A 20,433-nucleotide genomic window follows, 5' to 3' on the forward strand; every position below is an offset into this window, starting at 1 on the left:
TGCAGTCATTTCGCAACCTAGGTATTTCGCAATCTAAGTCAATAAGCCTCTGAATGGGAAATATAAGGTGAATTCCCAGCCTAGGCACAGCAGCAAATGCTGTTTTTCTATCTTCTGGGAAGTAAGACGACTTTGTCTTAGCTTACCCAAACAAAAATACACCTTTTTTTTTTCTTTTTCGTAATGCTGCTCTGCGCAATACTTGCTAGCATTGGTGCCAGGCTTGCAGAACGATTGCAAGCTTCCTAATTTTGTAAGATACAGATTGCACACACAAATATGTTTATCTTTAATAAAACTCGTTTACCAGTAGGTTTTTGATGATTCTAACAGTGAAGTTGCATTCTGAGGCAGGTTAAGGACTTCTACTTAAAGTTGCTCTGTGCAAAGCCCCGTTATTCATTTCTGCTTCTTCAGGGTCCTTGCTACCAACAGCCAGCAAAACAAGAGAGGAACCACAGCCCATCTGCTTCAGTGCAGGCAGGCTCAACCCATGAGTGAAGTATGCTTGACTGGTTGATGAGAGGTGGTAGATGGCATCCCTCAGGGAGCCTTCTGATGATGGCATTGTGCTGTACAACTGAATTCTAGATATGAAACTATTTCACATTGTGTTTAACTTTTCTTCAAGAATGAACTCTTTCTCTTTACTGACAAGTTAACTGAAGTCATCAGGACTTCAGGCATCAGATTTTAACAAATGCTTCCCATTATGTTAGCTGCATGACTACTCCAACACAAAGTTAAGGAAAAAAAAAACCAAAAAACTTTAAATGTAAAGTTATGATTTATTGTTAAAAAAAAAGAAAAAAAATCTACACCCCAGCCCTCACCAGTACTGAAGTGTACAAAAACTTCACAGAAGCAAAAAAGAGATTATGTATACAATGTACACAGAATAAAGCAAAGCAGTTAAGTCCAGAAATAAGGCAGCTTCATTGTTATGAAATCAGCAAAATTCCCTGTTAAGGGCAGCAAGAGCACTCAGCTGAAGATATGACACACTGCAAGAAACAGTTAAGCCACTGAGGTAGCAGCACATTCACTTGGCAGGTAGGAGAATGTGACCTATTTAACCTCCCTACACTGCAAGTGCCTGGGATGTATTCTAACAGTCTTACCATAGTGTAACATGAGGGTGTGGGGTGTTTCTGACAGAAGGATTTGGGCTGTTTCCAACGTCAAAACATAGAACTGAAAACTTCTTAACTTTTCTATTTTAGCAGTACCTTTTTTCCACAAGCAACGTTATTAAGAGATGAAAGCCTGCTACTAATTCTCTATCTGTAGCTTCATATCCTCTAGTGAAATAAACTCCTCACAGTAGTCTTTCCTGCAACCGAGACGAAAAAGTCAGACCGTCTGAAAGCTGTATTACTACAGTCCTATCTTGACGAAAATAAAAGCATTATTTCCCAACAGTATAAGAGCTGCAAATATAGATAAGATTATTCCTAGATCTTCATAAATATTTTGAAATCATTTACTGACGTTATGGATTCGGAAGGATTAGAACTCAGTTCCAATGCAGGCATTAATTCATCGTTTAACTGATTTTTGCAAACATCAGCTGCTGACTGCAACCTTCTGCTAAAAGGGTGAGAACGTCACAGAGAGAAGGGCCAAAACCAGTGACCTACACCAAGATCCGTTCAAATATGTATTTAGTGCAGAGACCATGTTCATACAAACTAAATTCTGTAGATGTGAAATTAAACCCAGGTGATTTTATAAGCCTTCATATTCATATTCTAGCTGATATTCAAAAAGACTTCCTGCTTGGTGGCATCAATTGAACAATACTTTCAATGTTCAGGGCTGTTTCTTTTTTCTTTTTTCCAGGGTTAAAGTAAGGTGAGGTCTTCTTGCTTTCTAAAGGTCAAAATGCATTGGGGAATACTGTTGTCCTGAGCTTTATTGAAATAGCACAGCTGAAACCTACAGTCACATTTTGCAAACAGCTGTGGGCAATTTAGAAATATCTTACAGTTCAACAGTGAATTAATTTAAGTGCTATCAATCAATTTCAGAACTATTATCCATTCTGAAAAATATCAACACAATTTACAGGAAAATAAAAAAATGACATGCTTGGGTGTTTCTTAGGAACAGCTTCTCATGTTTGCAAACGAACAACAAAAAATAGTTTTATACATCAGAACCTGATTTTGGGGGATTCGTAATCTTAACACTAAGGTTATACAGACTCAGAAAATAAATTTTCATCCCAGAAATACACCAGCTCAATTGTGAAACAGACACTGGATTGTTTTTAAGTTTTAGAGTGCAAAATTCATCTCCAAAGGAAGAAGGAAGAACTGTGAATGGCTTCCACTCAGATAGCTGCCAGATGGACACTGGCTCAATACAATCAAATCTTTTGAGAGAAGCTCACTTCTTTAAGAGCCTGTGAGTTTCAGAGGCACTTTAACATACAATCATTACAGTTCCCAAAGCTTTCCCAGCCATCTCTATGCTTGCTGAGACCACAAGAACCGGTCACACTTGTCCAACATGGACAGAATCAGGGCTCTGCAATAAAAGCAAAGGAAAAGTTAAACAGTATAAAAAGAAGCTAACAACAGAAAGAACAACACTTCTGCTTTTTAAAGCAAAGTTTATCAGAAATGCAATTACACTTCAGAGGTGACAGCAACACGCATGGCTTCTTTCAAGGCAAGCAGCAGGGCTCAGTAAGACAGACATCTTCAGAGAATCTTCCTCATGTATATCTAGTTTCCTACTTCCCCTCTTTTCCCCCCTTTTAAGGTGCCTATATTGCACAACACACAGTTCTTAAGAGGTAAAACTTTCAGCTGAGTTTTACAGTCAAGAATTCAATACAAGAATGAAGTATTTTTTTTTTAATCCGTTAACTACAAAGTTTAAAGCACGAAGATCTCAAATAAATGGTGTGCATACACAGATCTTCCACTGATGCATCATCTTACCTTTGCCTTTTCTCAGCAATTTTCAGTATCTCACAGACACCAGTAAATCTTTCAGACGATTCCAGCATCAAGCCACACTCTTGTAGCAGAGGCAAGGCACGATTTGGGCCAATGGCCTTGGCTAATAAAAGAGCTACATTTTCCACAGTGATGCAATTTGGCCAGCTAGGGCTACCACTGTTGCTGACAGCTTCTCCATTCTGTGGGCCATCGTTGTGGAAAGCACTGTTGTGATTTTGTGCAAGATGCAGAAGAAACTTCCATTCTTCGGTGGTCTCTGGAATCGAACCTGGATGCAAAATGAGTTTGTTACGTTACTTGCAAAGCAGTTTGTTACAAGCCTACATTTAAACATGTCTGTAGTTTAAAAGAACATAAGCTACTCTGTTCTCCTTTTGGAGACGTAAGAAAATCAGCATTATAAGTGAAGAAATGTTGTACAGAAGGGTACTGCCTTGACTGACTCCGTTTAAAAATTCAGTGCTGAATTACATGCTAAGTTTTGCAATGCTTCACTATTTAAGGCTTTTTTTGAGTCAAAAAGCAAATAATTGTTTTGTCCATCTTTAAGAGCATAACAGCCATTTATGTTTTTCAAATATGCTGCAGTACACTCAGCTAGTGGAACTGTTTCCAAAACACTTACTGGAAAAAAAAAAAACCAAACAGAAACAACAGTTGTGATAGACTTGATCAGTAAAGACTAAGGGCAGTTGCAATATTGCAGAAAAACATTCATATTGCTTAAGATTCACTAACCATCTTCTTCATTCAACAGGTTCAAATCATCCAAATGAGCAATATTAGTAAAGGCTTCTTTTCTTCTATCCAGCTCCAGGCAGAGAAAAAGATATCCGGGCCAAAATCTTAAACAGGAGAGTAAAGATTTCCAGGAATCAAATATTGTCTAACTGCAGTCAACAACAGTAAAGCATTCACTTAAAAAGATGGAAGCAACTGAATTTCCTGAATGCCAGCAGCAGTACTACCCATTGCAGCAATACCACCCATCCAAAATGGGTACATGGTGCATCGAGTTGGACTCTTAAAATTCACCCTCAAAAGTGGAAACACTGTTCAATCAAGTGTGTTTGTGGAAGGAGCAGACAGGTGGTTTTCATTTGTCTCTTTTCAGGGTCAGAGTATAAGTATGAAGTTTTTTGTCTCACCCGTGTGATTTACAAACATCAGCCATCTTCTCTTTTGTAACAAAATCAGCTGGGAGTTTAATTAAAAGCAGAATGAGTTGGCTGTATCCCCACGTAAACAAATGCGACCGTGGCCTAGAAGATAAGAAAATCTGTTTATATCCATTAACGTTTTCTTCAAAAACTTCTGTTTTCTCTATGAGAAAATCAGATGTATCACACAACAGAAGGGAAACAAATGAGAGACAGTGTCTCACTGTGTTTCACTAAGAGCAGTCATTCTCTAAAGCATTATGGACAACGTTATTTAGTCCTTTCATTGCTTCTGCTCAACTCTGCAATATGCAAAATGCTCCAAGGATTCACTGACATCATAACTTCCATATAGAACTTAAAGCCAAAAGCCCAGAGACCAGCTTTCTGTCGCACTCAGGTCCCAGGGCAAATCCTAATTTACCTGGGATTTCCTTCTGCATCTACAGTGTTTGCTCTTTGTGGTGCATCGTGAGAAACCGCCAAGCACAACCAATCCAGTCGTACTGATTCTGGCTGCAGAAGAGATCTAAGGAGAGATGACCTAGAAAACAAAGCATGTAGGAAAAATACTGTTTTTAAGTACACTGGCCATATAGAAATATGAGAAATTGCACTTGGACGAGAAGATCACCATGATATGAAATTAAATATGGAAAAATCTAGAATGTTTTCTGTTTCTAGGAACTGAGGGGAACCACAGGAAAACAAGCTGATGGGTTACAGGTTGCATTCCCCCCTCATCTCCCCCCCCGACACACACACTCAGTAGACTGAACTGCAGGCACAGAAACAAAACCATTTTGTTCAAAGCATCATTCATAAAAACTCTGTCAAAATTAGCATCTAAGCTAACAAAACCCAGTTTGAGAAAGCAACTAAATCTGGCAGAATGAATAGGCATGTAATGCTTGAGAACATCAGAGATACAGAAACAGTTGAAAACAAACAAATAAAAAACCCCACAGCTACATGACAAAAGATACAGATTAAGAGGTTCTGCATTCCATTTACCTTGTATCCTCTGGCACTGACTTCAAAAGGCTATCCAAATATGCTAAAAAGTGAGCTGGATTATTCCTGCAAAGCTGCTTGATGTCAGAAGGCACAATAGAAGGGTAGAACTTGGTCAAGGGCCGAAGAGCTGTCTCTCCAAATTTTTCATAAAGTCTACAGAGAGGGAGAGAAGAAAAAAAACAACAATTCTCAGTGCCAAACAGCAACATTATTGACTTGCAAAGATCTTTCAAATTCAAGACAGCACTGAAAGGTGATCTTCATAAAAAGATTCCCAGAATGCTCTACAAAACGTTAAGTGACAAGCTCTCATTTAACAGCACGCAGGATAAGGGAAAGGAAGACTTAGCTACAAACCTTTGAGCATGTACCAGCAACAGAGGGCTATCATCCCAAGGCCCCAAGTCATGCAGCTGTTTCAGTATTTTCAACATATCTTCATTTTCCATTGCCAAAGTCACTGGACTGTGACACGTTAGCTCTGAAATAAATGAGTGCACGTGTTACAGGCACACAGCCACTGATAAGAGTAGGGAAGTTATATATATGTAAAATATATATATGCACTGTTGGATAAAACACAGATCTACATTTTTTCAATATACAACAATTTGCTTCTATTAATAAATAAAAGCTTCAGTTTGGGCGCTGATGTCACAGAAAGCAGAGCTCAACACAAATGTTGCTTGTGATGGAACATGGGTATTAGTCCACAGACACAAGTCCCACTGAGGATAAACTAGGAACGCATCTATCACTTTTATCTTTAAGGCTCTCACAGAAATGCAAATATTGAACTAATTCCCAGGAGCCCAGAAGAAGATACCAACCATCAAATGTTATGTGCCTTGACTAATCTCTGCTAGTTCCAAATCAATGCTGAAACTACTTCACTCTTACAAGAAAACACACAAAGCAGTAGCTGAATACAGACAACAGGCATAGTTCTGGTTTCCAACATTATCGGGAAGAGTGAATTTAATGAGGCTAAAGAATTTTTGCAGAAAAAGAGTCTGAAGTGATCACAAGCCATTCACTTGCATAGAACCATTCGGTTTTGTTTCACATTAATGACATTACAAGTCAAATCATCAATTGCCAGTGCAAACACTGAAGCCTCCTCTCCCACCTTTTGCCTATTACCATTTACATTTGATTCCCATTACATTATTCTGCTTACTGAAAAATATATACTTGGTTTTAAGTAGAGCAGTTCTGAAACTATAACAGTTTTTAACCAACAAACTCCATCTAAACTGAAGGTTCAAAAGTAGTTTCTGTGGAATTGCAAAGAGAAGGCAGGAACAGTCTCTCCTAGGAACCAACAAGGAAAAACACACAAACCACCTCAAAACAGAACAAAAACTTCCATCCACCAATCAACCTTCCCCTCCCCCACATCACACTGTAACACAGAAGGAAAAGAAGAAACAAATGGATGTACCTTTGAGTGTTTTTCCTCCCCTCTTTCCTCCCAAACAAAACCCTGCTCTGAGTTTATTAGTAACAAAGTCTTCATTAGTTACCTTTCAATCCTGTAATGTATGTTTCCCATACATTAGGGCTGCTGGTATACATGGTTATAATACACCGCTTTAGTCTTTTTAAATCCAGAAGAAAGAAGTAGTTTTGTATAAATCTACAAGCAAAGGTCCACGAAGCTGCTGGGGGCAGACTTTGATCAGAGCTTTCCTCTGCATCACCATTCCCACATGAAAATACACGCAGTTCAAAGCACAGCGTTGTCAACTCAGTCAGATCTTTGTGAACATCTGGTTCTAGGTCACATGGAGGGGACACCTGAAAGCAGCCATCCAGAAGTCCCTTCAAATCAGAACCATTTTCATGCATGGTTTGACTTTCACAGGTTTCATCTTTGTTTTCAGTGCAGTCTTCCTCTACGCAACCTGGTTCTTTGCCTGCCAGGTCTCCACCATTTGGATTTCCTTGCAGGTTTTCCTCCAGGACTTCCCTCTGTTCTTCAGCACATACAGTCTTGCTCTTCTGAACAGAGGAAGCAAAATGCTCTTTGCTGCCAAATTTTTCTTCCAGAAAGACAAGCCACTCCTGTAAAGCCCTTTTCATACACTGCGGTTCTAACAAAACCAGGGGATCCTGGAGTTTGGCTCTGTAGAACAGAAAGCTGCTAAGTTGATTGACAGCTCTAAGAGGTCACAAGTGAAATATTATCTGTTTTGTGTAACTCTTAAGTATACTCCAAAATTTGACGTATAGCCAGTAGCTGTTCTTGTGGTTCCAATTGAATCAGATAGAATTTAGGCTAATCACACCATGATTGTTTGATTTTAGTATATCATTACTACTTCCCCAAGCTTCCTTTTGGAATTGGTTTTTGTTTGTTAGCTATGAGGTTTGAGTGTTGTTTTTTGGTGGTTTTTTTTTTTCCATTTTTTTCCTATGCTTTTTACCATTTTTATTTTTGGTTTGCTTGCAGTTAGGATAAAGTTATTTCACTGCTATCCTTTTGTCTAAAGCAAGCTTATAGCATTCTGCTTGGTTTTAAATAGGGGTAACAAATCACTAGCTAAAACAAAAGCCTTATTGGTAACATTAGAAGACATTTACAACATTATTCTTTCATACATAATTAAAAAGTCATTTTTCTACTAAAACCCAATGTATCTAAACATTACATTTTTCTTAGCTTACATAGCTTTTGCTGTTGCATCCTTAAGATCTTTTAGATGATCCTCCTCTGGAAGCTGGTGGTTCTGCAATTCTGATCTAGAAAAACACATTAATTTAAGTCTTACATGATGTATATACAATTATCATGAGGATTTTCCTCAGATTTGTCAAGAGATGACATGAATCTCATTATTAAGAAAATAAAACATTTATTTCTAAAGAAGCTCAATAGGAATTATCAACATACTGGACATCAAGAACAACCACTAATAACACACCTGTAGCCTTTATTAAAACTTCTGCTCTAACTACAGTTGATTTCTGATGATGCTAAATAAAAACAACTGTGTCACGACATGAAAGTTTGGTGAAATTAGCAAATCACCTGAATATGAAAAAATTTAGCCCTGTTTTAATTGGACAAACATTAAGGCAGATGTTTTATAGACAGAATTTAAAAAAAAAAAAAAAAGTTTTAAGGGCAAAAAAGAATTTACTCTCTGCTCAGGAAAGAGAGGATATCAAACTGCTGGACCCGTATCCATGGCTATGATGGGCATCACAGAACCACTACCTAAGAGCTGCTGAATACTCCGCATTCTTGCTTGTCACAGCTCTGTGCAGTCCCCACAACATCCAGACTCATTCATAGACTGAATCAGCTTCAAGGTAAGCAGTCAGGAGAATCAGTGAAAGCCACTGGAGTAATGACAGCAGCTGGAAACACAGCAAGCTCCCCATTCTGCTCAAAAGGTAGGTTTTCTTTAGATCTGCTATCCCCAGAACATCCAGCAAATACAATTGCTAAGAAAATGAGGTTTTGCACTTACTCCTTCTCTTCCTGTGGACATGCTACCAGATTAACAGACACCTCCTGCTGCTGCTCGTCATCCTTTGCCTCTTGTTTCCCTCTACTGTCAGGACTCACATGAAGTGTGCCAATCTTTTCAGTAGTTTTGCGTACAAAGCTGGAAACACTACAAGTCAGAAGTTCAAACATTTGAAACTGAAAGCTCACATCTAAAAGAATCAAGCAATTTCTTTCTAGATAAACCATAATTTCAGAAATCTTTTATAGCCTGAACAACTCTTGAAAAAGGATCAAAAATCACTGAGAAACTGCTCAGAATTCATACTTCATTTGCAATTCCATGTATAAGACTTAGGGGGTTTTGCTGCTTGAAGAAAAGTCACATACTAACATTTAGCACTTAGATTTGGACATGCATTTGTACACCAACAGACCCAGATTGGCAACATTTCACTCTAGGGCTGATAAGGCATCATTAGGAGCTTATGGTCCTCTGGTGGTGAGAAATGGTTTTGCAGTACTCAAAAGTTAATTTTTCAGATTATAAAGCTGATTAAAAATATCCTTTTCACGCCATCGGTTCCTATCCATTCAGATACATTAGGAGAAATCTCAACAAGAATACAGAAATCCACTGCCACAAAGAAAACCTGGTCACCAAGAGCTGAGAATTCAGCCTTTTGCTTTCTGACTAGCTTAGGACATTAAAAACTAACAAACAAACCAACAAGCCAACCCTTTTACTTGCACTCAGAGAATGTGGCATCTTTTATTATACCAAGGAATAGCTAAAGCTAGATGTTCCTGCATACGAGAGAAAGGCTTCAAACAACAGACTGGACTTTAAACATATGTGAAGAATTACAAGGAAACTGTAAAATACGATAGTGCTTAAATCATGAATAGAATATAGCTGGTACTTGAAAGTTCAGTTCTAAGTATTATCTATAATTGCTTGTACTTGATCTCTTAAGAACTGCTCATGGTTTTGAAGGAATTCAAAGCAGTGCACGTACATCTGGAAGTTCTTCTGAGATCTTCTTACTACTGATATCAGATCAGTCTTTTGTTGCAGAATATATTTCACATACCTAGTAATCATGGGAGAGGTATGCCATTTCTCAGCCCAGCATCATGGACCAGAAACATTTTGAGTAAGAAACATACACATCTGAAAATAATTATTTAAGTTATGTATTTAACACCATCTGCTTCCCATTTTATAATGAGTTTTTTTTAAAGCAAATTGATTTCTATACAAAACAAAGCATAAGCTACCATTATTCCATAAACACTTGGGAAATTAACTAGATTTACTGAAAGGTGCCTATGTGAGGAGAGAAAGGTGGCAGGCTACACAGTATATCTTGTAAGTGTGTTCTGACAGTATCTAGCATCAATTACATATTTTAACTTCTGTCCATAACAGCCTAGAAGAAGCCTTCTCTGATTCCTCAGAAATCCAACTACCAGCAAAGCTGAATTTCAAAGCAGCATTTAGTAAATTTGTTTCAAGTGCAAACCACAAGCACAGTTTACAAGACAATGTTAATCATTCTTAGATATTTAAAAATCTAATGGTCAAAATCTTAGCTCCACTGAAGTTCACAGCAGTTCTTCACAAATTAAAGCTTTCCTCTTGACACCAATTAAGTAACTTAGCAAATCAGACTGCATCTCAAGCCTTTCATGTCAGATGCCACATTTTTACAGAACAGAATATGAACTATTGGAGACAATGCTACAAATTCAAAGGACAGAAAAGGGAAAGATGTAATGGATGAGTGAACGTCCTGCAAGTTTTACCTTTCTTTGACAGCTTGGAGAGAGACGAGAGGAGATGGGGAACGAAATGATAAAGGAATGCTGAATGGGAGAAATGTTTCACTCCGGTCAGCCTCAATCGTCACAGATGCATGAGATGCATTGTCTAACAAATGGAATTGAAACAAAGAAACATGAAAGAGAGGCCTGGCAAAAAACGAAACAGTGAAACAAACACAAGTATTTCCTCACTACATAAATTACATAAGATACTGTCATACTTTTTAGTGTTTCATGGTGACGATTCCAAGGAAACAAAAATGCTACATGGTCTCAACAAACGTTTTATTATTAACTTTGAACCTTGCAGGTCTGCTCTGTTAATGCTCTTTTGGCTCTACAGCAAGGCAAGCGATGATGACAACTGCCTGAAAACTACTGCCACAAAACATAGGCTTACAGCTCCTTTAGAGGACAAAAAACTTGATTTAATGCACCAGTAGTTATTTAAGCAGTTAGGAAAATTGTGATATGTACCAATTCACATTGTCCTATTTCCTAAAAGCTAAATAATGCATGAACATAAACACCATGAGCCATGGCTATGGTCTAAATCACTCTTCTATTTGACGCAATTTCAAAACATGACTAAAGACACTGACTTTTGATAAGAACCACAGGAAATACAGAACCACTGATCATTTCCCTTTCACTCCCATACACCTACTAGTATCTACAATGTGTTTTGATTAGTCATTTCCTGTTAAGAACAAGCTGCACATTTAAGTGATTAAAATGAAGAAAAAAGAACACTTGTGCAACAGTCAGAGCTACCTGCAGTGTTGAGCAGAAAACATGCTATACTGTTACAGAAATTCCATTAGAATTCACAAGCCTTCTAAGTAGTGCCTGAAGATCATAACTGATTGTGCCTAAAAGGCCACTTTGTTCATCATGCAAGTTAATAATCTAAAAGCTTATGATATCTTACGTAAATGTGACCAGGGAAACCAGCATCACTGCAGCAAGAAAACAGAGTTATTCATAAAGTCCACTTCTCTTAAATACCAAATGAGGGACATATGCTTCAATAAGCATCTAGAATCTTTCTATCCTGAAATAATCAGTAAATTTGCTATCACTTGTTGAACACACACAACAATTTTTACTCCTAACGTTCAAAAACTACAACTGTTCATTTTAGAGTTTTAACATCAGAAATGATGGGCTTCCTGCATGTTTTCTCGCTTCTCATTTTCATGGTGAAGACGGTTAAGAAGGCCAACGTAAACTTAAAAGTACAAACATGAAGTAATCCAGTCAGCAGGACTACATTACTGACAAACAGAGATGTAAAAATCCCTATTCCCTCTGTACCCACCATGGTTTTTTCCCCAGCAAAGCACTTATGTTGTCTCCCTCTTCAAACAACAACTCTGTAACAGCTAAGGGTAGATTTTTACTGGAAGAGAACATACATTGTCTCACTTGACCTTTCATCCAGCCACAGATATTTGGAAAGAAATGAGAAGAAGGTCCCTGAATAGTCTAAATGTTAGTTAATAACTATTATATCATTCCCATAACAACATACAGGTATCTAACAGGCAATCCCCCTTACAAATGAAAGCCTGCAAGAAAGCTAATATTCCTCTCCTAAGCCTACAGCTAATTCTGAAGAAAGAAACCCAGAGACAAGATTAACAAATAATTTCCTGGAGCTGAAATTACCGGAAATATGGGGACAGAAAACAAATCTCATCCGAAACTCAATCAACACCTTCATTGTCAGCCAGTATAATCTTAGCATTTATGCTGAACTGTACACAGAGGTGGAAAATAAGCATGAAATTCTAGTCTGGGAAATGCTCTCTGCCTTTTGCTTTCTTTCTCTGTTTGCTTTTCAAGTTCTCCACTCTGAGGAGCCAACATTCCAATGTTTCAAGAAAGAGCTTGACTAGAAGGCGGGATGACTGATCAAATCAGATTAATGGATGACTTGAGAGTGGAAAATAAAAGCAGAGAGAAAAATAATCAAATTCTTGTAGAATGCATAAGTACTGTGTCCGAAGAACATATCTGCATTAAAAAACATTACCAAGTTCCACCTGCTCGTCCTCCTGGTGTGCATGAAATTCTTTAAGTCTCTCATCTTCTGAGAACGTTTGACTGTGGAGAGAACACGAATCGTCATCTGACTGACTGCCCCTCCGGCTGATGACACGGTATATTCCAGAGTCCAAGACACTGAAGCTCTCCTGTTAGACAAGAAAAGAGTTGGACATTTTTTGAGTTGTACTTTCTTGTTAAACATCCTGCAACAAATTAAAAAACAAAACAAAACAATCTCCACATAAACAACCTCACAGTACTTCATAATTCACTATTTGGGAAAGACACGTGCAATGTCTTATTTCTGGCATATCCAGAATGGATAAGTAAACACATGCTGCTAAGTGTGTAAGTCCAGAGTAGTATCAAGATGTAAGCGTTGCAATTGCTCTTAGGAAAGTAGGCTGCAGAACAACCAGTGTATTTAGCACAAGACTATGAGACAAAGCCATCTTGGCTGTTGTGTCACAAACACAAGAGTCTGTATTCTTTTTACTGTTTAACCGTGCCCAGGTAGCACAACTAAAGAGCCTCCAACACTGCCTGCTTCCAGGACATACATACATCCTTTGGCTTGCATCCAGCAAAATTACACAGACTTTCTTATTTGCTAATGGAAAAAGAAACAAAACAAACCAAACCAAAACTTGTTTCCCCTTTACATTACTGTTTTTCAAGCTTCACTTCTTAAACACTCAGAGTGAAAACAACTCATTCAACTCAGGTTGTATTAATTAGGGAATACGACCCTTTTCTTGAAGAGCTTCCAGGCACCCAAGTCAATATCAAGCAGCTAAATGTATGAGACAATGCTAAAAAAAAAAAAATCAAGCATATTTCTCTGCAGACCTTCCTGCTTCAGCTTCATGGAGCCAGACAATTTTTTTTTTTTTTTTTTTTTTTTTTTTTTTAAACAGAGCTAGGATAGTTCTCAGTATTCACATATACTGCTTTTACCAGAGGAGACTACAGTTACAATTGAGATGACCTTCACTGAAACACTGTAAGATACAAAATTCAGCTGTAGAGAAAGCCTTCTTTGTATCAATCTTTGTTCACATCTCAGCCACTAGTCATAAAATAATACAGAAAGAAGGTAGAAATACAAGAGCTTAAAGAAGTTCAGTAGTATTCCATACTTCTCTACACCAGTGAAGTTTAGAAAGTAGCATTATCATGCACAGCAGATGTGGTAAAACTGAAAGCCTCATCTTCAAAGTGAGCAACGAGATGGCTATAAGCCATGAAGATAAGGCTTCTGGGTAACATTTTGAGCACTAACAGTGCACTTACATGAGACGAAATGCTGCTCCTCCTACTGCTGCATGCAGAGTCCAGAGGTTCCAACCTCAAGATGAGTTCTTCCAGATGAGAGATGAGATCCTGCTGGGCTGAAGCATCCAGCTGAGACTTCAGGTGCTCCAACTTTTCGAGAGGCAAATTTTTTCTTGCCTGAAAATACACAGTAAAGCAGAAGCATTATTATTTCTAATGTCTACTTAAAAAAATCAAAAAGGCACTATATAAACAGGCTCATTTTCATACTAAATGTATAACGCCCAGCAGACTTTTAAAAAAGTTCAAAAATATGAATTTCAGAACTTAACAGAAGAGAGGGACTGGAAACACTGGAGTTACACTGCATACTTCAAGAGGTATTTACTCACCCTGCAGGAAATAACTGAATTTTGGAAGAGACAACAGACCCTAGCAGCAAGAGTCCAGAACCCTCTTCTCATCAGGCGCTCTATGCAGCGGTCCACCAGCAGAAGGGAAAAGCGTGCAACTTTTCCATTTGTATGCAGACAAAACAACTCATTCTTGTGAACTGCTATGTCCTGAATATCTGAAAAACCAGATGCACAAAAGCATCTAAGAGTCTGAAACCATCAGCCAGGATTCCCTTTTATTCTTGAAGGAAGCCGAAAACTTATTTCCCACCTGAGCGGATGCAAAAGTCGAATACACTGCAGCACAAGTGGTGTGAGGAACTAGCATTTAAGAGTGCTACACTAGCATTTAACAGCTATAAAGCAGAAATACCAAAACTTTCCTGAGCTCCATTTCTAGAAGGGAGCTAGAAAGGCTGGATTCTATTTAGTTTTCTTTTACCTCTGAAGAAGGATAAAAAACTAAATCAAGGCAGAATGAGCACACGAGAGAAATGCACCATGATCAGCTTTGAAAAAAAGAACAAAAACATTTGTGAGGAGAAGGAACACTCTGACCTTTCTGCAGATTGCCCTCCTCCACAGGAGGTCTAAGAATAAACAGAAATGAGGAAGAACTATGGAGATGTGGCTATTACCTTGTAGCATTTGATTACTGTGCTGTACGACCAGCTTACACCAGGTTTTGGTCCTCCTAAGTATGGAGGGAAGGTTGGCGGGAAGGGGTAGGGAGAAGGTCACTATTCAAGGATATAGCTGACAGATGACAAGAAAATGAGTTTTGTAATAAACATTCTGCAATCCAGCTGCAGAAACAGAGCTCGAAAAGGTTCTGTGTTAGACAAGGACTTCATAAGTGACAAATGTAAGAGATAATATTACAGAACTAAGACTCTTAACGTTTACCTTTTACTTCACTCCACAGCAAGACTTGAACATTTTGGGGAACAAAGATATAAACGCCTCTTTCTGTCCAGGTCAACAAATAATGCTCACTGCAAGCAAAGCAGATATTACTCAGCCAAAAGTTAACTGTGGTAGTAAACTACTTCATCAACAGGAAGCTGTGCTGAAAAATACTCACGTCAAATATAGTAGCTTGGAGAAAGATAAAGATTGTGCAGAGCAGACGGAACTAGTGTAATGAGGATCTGTCCTATAAAGAAAAATTACTGTGTGTTACAAGGCCTAACTACAACAGCACCACATTCCTAATACAGCCTCAGCTCTTCAAACCCAAAGCTGGCTTAACCTGTTGCAGTTACACAGACACCTACAGAACCAAGGCTTTGGAATTTTTAATTTAGTAATCAACTTCCATTATTACAGGAGGACGTAGTAATAGGGCAGCTAGGATTAACATCTGAACCCACTGGGAGTTCTCAGGGAGCCTAGAAGCCCCACGCTGCTTTATCACCAACAACACACACACACATTACCTGAGAGAAACAACAGGGAGAGGCGGAGATGAGAGCAGCTGCTTGAACTGATGTGTGCTCTGCACTTCCCCATCAAAGTTCACCTCCCACATCCTCGAGCCAGGCCGGGCACAGTATATTAATGGCTGCTGATTCCCACTGTTTTTTCCAGCAGGGAAGAAACACGCTCCAAATTCTCCATCTCTCTCTTTGTTACCAATTTTCCAGAACTTCTCTCTTTTGGAGAAAATGCATTTGTTAAGGCTGCATTAATAAAGGCTCTCATTAATCTCGTCTTATTTCTCAAATATAAAAGAGTGAAAAAATAATTACTGCTATGGTATTTTTTGTTTTGTTTTTGCTTTAGTTCTGCAGTGAATACACTAAAGTCTGCATGAAATTTATAAAAGACCAGGTACAGAAATACTTATTAATTTATACAAGTGCTCAGATCATAAGCCTCTTTCTTCTGCAAACGCTGAAGACAACTTCTGTGGTCAATCCATCTGAGTTTAGTCATAACAACCAGGGGAGGTTCCTGTTAATGGCAGAAAGCAAATGTAGCTCTGAGAAAGGCAAGAGGGAGGATCTGTGGAACTAGCCAGACAACCTCAGCTAGATCCCTGGGAAGGCAATGTTGCAAATGATCCCAGAAATCACTTCCAAGCATGGGAAAAAAACAGATTACAAACAGTAAGCACAGGCTTATGAAAGGAAAATCACGCTAACGGCCTTTTGCAAAAGAATGACTGCCTTGTTACATTAGAGGAAAGCAGGTGTGTATCTTGACCTCAGGAAGGCTTCTGACACTGACTCCCACAGCGTCTTTACAGAGAAGCTAAGGAAGCATGGGGTAGATAAACAGCACCAGCTGGCTGCAGAGCAGCTTTCTAGGGAAGGATGTGTGGTCATGGTGGACAAGCTAAGCACAAGCTAGCAATGCTCAGCACTGCTCATACACATCTGGGGTGTTGGGGTCAGATCTGGGCTCCCCAGTACAGGAGAGCCATGGACATACTGGAGCAAGTCCAGCGAAGGACTACAAAGATGATGATGGGATTACAGCACCCACCACCTGAGAAGAGGCTGAGAGCTGGGCCTGCTCGACCTGGAACAGGAAAGCTGATGGAGACATGCACATCTTATCTGACCTTATCCATGCGTATAAGTACCCCAGGCTGGGTTAAAACAGTACAGCAAGCAGAGCCAGGCTGTTCTCAGTGGTAGCCAGACAGCACACAAGAGGACAAGAGGAAACCAGGCACAGACTACAATATAGGAAATGCCGTTTCAACATAAGAAAAAGCTCTGATGAGAGTGGCAAACAGTGAGCAAAGGCTGCCCTGAAAACTTGTGGAGTCTCCACTCCTGAAGATGTTCAAAACCTCATGAAACAGTCTCAAGCAATCTGTTCTACTAAACTGTGCTTGAAGCAGGGAAGTGAAAGTAAATAATCTCCAGAACCTCCTCCCAACTGTAGCAATCCTGCATGACTCTGGAGATCTCAATATTTTACAAAGAAAAAATAACTTGCCTCTCAGTATCACATAAATAAGTGCGGGTAAGTGAAGATATGAGCAATCTTCCATCCAAATAATCCAGCTGAACAACCCGAGAATCTACGGTGGTTATAATCTGAACAGGAAACATCACAAAAGTAGCAGCAGCCTGTGATTAAAAAAAGAAAAAACAAAAAGAAAAAACAACAGATTGAGCATCAGTTTAGTGTAAAGACTATTTGAGGTTAAAAATTGCAAAATTCAGAAAAGGCTCATGTATACTATGAACAGAAAGCACAAGACAAAGTGAGTCAGTGCAGTTCCTCTCTTTTCTCTAGAGAACAAGGTTCTGTTGCTCAGAGATACCTAAGTTCAAATTATCCTCTTCCCAAGATCATTACTGAAGTCTTCAGAAAAAAAAGATCATCTTATCCCATTGCATCCTGATATTTGTTGATAAAAAGAGCATGGCTTTTGTAACACTACGAGGTTTCTTTATTCCTCTGTAAGCTTTCTGCACTTCTGTCAATTGTTTCAATTCCGCTCACGGGTACTTCCAGCTAACAGTCTTATGAGACATCTAAGGGGTTACTGAATGCAAAACAAGAACAAACAACTTCCACCAGATTTTGGTGGTTCATATCAACACACACTTTTTTTTTTTTTTTTAATTACTCTGCACCAAACTATCCAAATGCTCCATGTTACACAAGTCTCCCAGTTTGCATGGGTGGCAGAACAAAGTCATAGACAGCATTCTCATTCATAAGAAACTACTGGGAATTGCTCTCCCATTTTCTAGTGGACTGTCTCCATATCTGACAGCTACATGCTGTCATCTTTGTTTGGAATGCATAGATTCCTTGTTCTGAATGAACTGCATTACACTTGAGACTCAGCAGTCTTAATAGGCACAACCAGATGTTGCTCTATCCTACCTGAAGGGAACTCCACAAGACCGTGCTCTACCTTGATCATAGCAAACTCATTTAAGACACACTGTGGATTTGCTCAATCCCTGAAGTCTGGACAAACTTGGGTCAGAACTTCTGGAAAAGCCTGCTGGAACCCACTGTTTCTTTGTATTGCTAAATCATACAGAGTTTTTAATGCTCTAGATTCAAAATCATTTTCTGCTGAGTTACAAACTTGGCTAAAGCAAGGGTAGCAAATTTACAAGTCATCACTTCCACTGTTATGAGACTGTTTTTCATCCCAGCAGACAAAGCTACTAGAAGTTTTCCTCAGTTCTATATCACTTAAACAAAGAAACTCACCCACGTCCTCAGGAACCTCTCAATCTCAAAGAAAGTAAGCAATGCTTTACCTTCCCTTGTTTGGATGTGTTAATTTTGATGGCTGATACTTTCCCTACATGATCTCCTACGAAAACACGGAGGGCAGCTGTATCCCAGCACAGAGCTGTAACTTTTCTGCCCTTATGTTCAGAGGAAACATATATCCGTTCTGGCTTCCCACGACGTTCCTGATTCAGCTCCCACACTACCACAAGCCCCTGGCTGTAAAATTCAAAAGAAAACACAAGTTGAGAATAAATCTTGTAGAGGCAGGCATTCAGCACTTTATCAGTGATAAAAATGTCTTACACCAAATGGAAACCTATACAAGAAGTCCCCCTCAGATCTGGCTACATTAGAGACTGCACCCTCTCAAGAAGTGAAATGTCCTTCCTTGTGCTACCCGGCAGCAGCAGCTCTGGTTGGCTCCTCTTACACTGACTGGCATTGCCAACAAGGATGCTAAGCTTGAGGAAAAAGTGCATATTCACATTTCAAACAAATGTAAATGGTACCAGCTACAGATTTCACTGTGACAAGTCAATAAAGTCAATAAAGATCTTTCTTCCAAGGCTGAATGGACTCAGAAGAACGTTTACCATCATATCTTCAGGTGTATTAGCTCTCAAATAGGTATTCTGTTACAGAAGAACAATTTCTTCTTAAAATAATTACTCTTGAGATTTATTCTGCTGAGGCATCTGCCAGTTAGTTTCCTACCTTGCCCCCTCTCCCTTCAAGTTCTCAGTAGACATTAATCTGAAATTTAGAAGTTACTTCACAACACTGAGCCAGCATTCAGGTTTGTAAGTATATTGCTCACCTGGTGGCAACAGCAACATAGTCTTCATCGTGTAGACAACACGCAACTCGGGAAATGGCACCCTCCTGAAAGCAAATACAGCAGTGAGTGCAAACGAGAGATGTTCTTGTACTACCTCCACCAGGCCACAACTTTTATCTTTATGAAATAACACAGATTAAAGCCAACAGCTGCTACTGCTCTGGTGTGGTGCAGGTGCTTTTGTTTGGATTTTGTCTGCACACAGTGAGCTTTCTCTAAAACCAACCATCTATCAGCCTCTAATGTGGAAACTTAAAAGCAATCCCTTTCTGTACGTGCAGGGCCTCCACATTAAATACTAGACCAGGCTGCCCAGGGCCACATACCTTATGAGTAAGGAAAAGCCTCTGCTTCCAACCATCTTTCTGGATAAGGTTCAGCCCTCCTCCTGAGGTGCCGAGAGCCAGCCACTTCTTTGACACGGTGATGCACGTGCACTGCAAGAGACAAGGGCACAATGCAGAACCTGAGCAAGAGCTTCAAGAGGCACCTTTTGTTTCTATTTTAGTTCTATTTTCAGAGTCCACCACTTGCCAACTTTGCATGCTGCTCGTGAAACGCTGTCAGAACAGCCAACAAGGAATTAAAAAGGTGTTCTTAGAGACTTAACAGAACTGCAAAAGACAGGACCGAGCAGAAGACATGTTTTTACCCTACGAGGACACAACAAAGACAGGCTCGGAGCAGGGCTCTGCCTTCACTTCCTCATCTCCTGCAGCACCCACACAAGGGAGCATGCACACACCGAAAGGGATTACGCGTGGAGCTTAGTTAAGACAACAACCCACGCAAGGAAACCACGAGAATTAATTAAAACTAAAAGCAAACCGCTCATCACACACCTTCAGCCGAGCGGAGTCCAGCCGCAACGCAGACAGCAGCGGGTCTAAGCACTCCAGCTCCGCCAGCACATGGCTATAGGACTCCGGCACGGCTGCGGGCAGCGCCGTGGGTGCGGCCGGCACCGAGGCCATGGTGCGCAGGGTTACAGCGGTACACGGCCAGGCGTCCCACAAACACGCGCCGCCGCACGCCAGCAGCCACCGCCTCGCGGCACGTGACCCGCGGAGGGGGCGGGGCGAGCCACTCGGGGCCGCCGCCCGCTGCGTCACGCCGGGCGCGCGGCAGGAAGCTGCGTCACGCGCGCCCGCCTGGCCCGGCCACGTGACGCTGACGCGCGGCACCCCCTCCCGCCGCGGGCCGATGCCGAGGGGAGGCC

The 20,433-nt window shown here is 40.0% G+C and overlaps 1 protein-coding gene across 1 annotated transcript; it reads right to left on the bottom strand.

Moving 5' to 3' along the window:
• Positions 1 to 768: 768 nt before the first annotated feature.
• Positions 769 to 20,226, bottom strand: HPS5 (HPS5 biogenesis of lysosomal organelles complex 2 subunit 2). The gene is made up of 22 exons (XM_042813834.1): positions 20,057 to 20,226; positions 19,541 to 19,651; positions 19,194 to 19,258; positions 18,400 to 18,592; positions 17,108 to 17,241; positions 15,595 to 15,810; positions 15,240 to 15,311; positions 15,062 to 15,150; positions 14,153 to 14,331; positions 13,779 to 13,937; positions 12,472 to 12,631; positions 10,416 to 10,539; positions 8,629 to 8,775; positions 7,820 to 7,894; positions 6,676 to 7,277; positions 5,507 to 5,630; positions 5,147 to 5,302; positions 4,557 to 4,676; positions 4,121 to 4,234; positions 3,711 to 3,817; positions 2,952 to 3,240; positions 769 to 2,532 (listed from the first exon to the last, which is right to left on the bottom strand). Exons 1-22 carry the CDS (start codon positions 20,186 to 20,188, stop codon positions 2,472 to 2,474), a joined length of 3,429 nt encoding a protein of 1,142 aa, XP_042669768.1. The 5' UTR covers positions 20,189 to 20,226; the 3' UTR covers positions 769 to 2,471.
• Between the last annotated feature and the right edge of the window lie 207 nt (positions 20,227 to 20,433).

This window comes from Centrocercus urophasianus, unplaced genomic scaffold (assembly GCF_019232065.1).
Source record: "Centrocercus urophasianus isolate 14NV4802_14NV808 unplaced genomic scaffold, USGS_Curo_1.0 seq_14, whole genome shotgun sequence".
In the NCBI taxonomy this organism is placed as follows: Eukaryota; Metazoa; Chordata; class Aves; order Galliformes; family Phasianidae; genus Centrocercus; species Centrocercus urophasianus.

Bases quoted from the DNA above. Each gene is read 5' to 3' on its own strand.
- HPS5 (XM_042813834.1), bottom strand. From the start codon at position 20,188: ATGGCCTCGGTGCCGGCCGCACCCACGGCGCTGCCCGCAGCCGTGCCG. The intron at 19,652-20,056 runs GTGTGTGATGAG...TGTCTCTTGCAG, and splicing joins TGGACTCCGCTCGGCTGAAG to TGCACGTGCATCACCGTGTC. The intron at 13,938-14,152 runs GTGAGTAAATAC...GTGTATTTTCAG, and splicing joins ATTCAGTTATTTCCTGCAGG to GCAAGAAAAAATTTGCCTCT.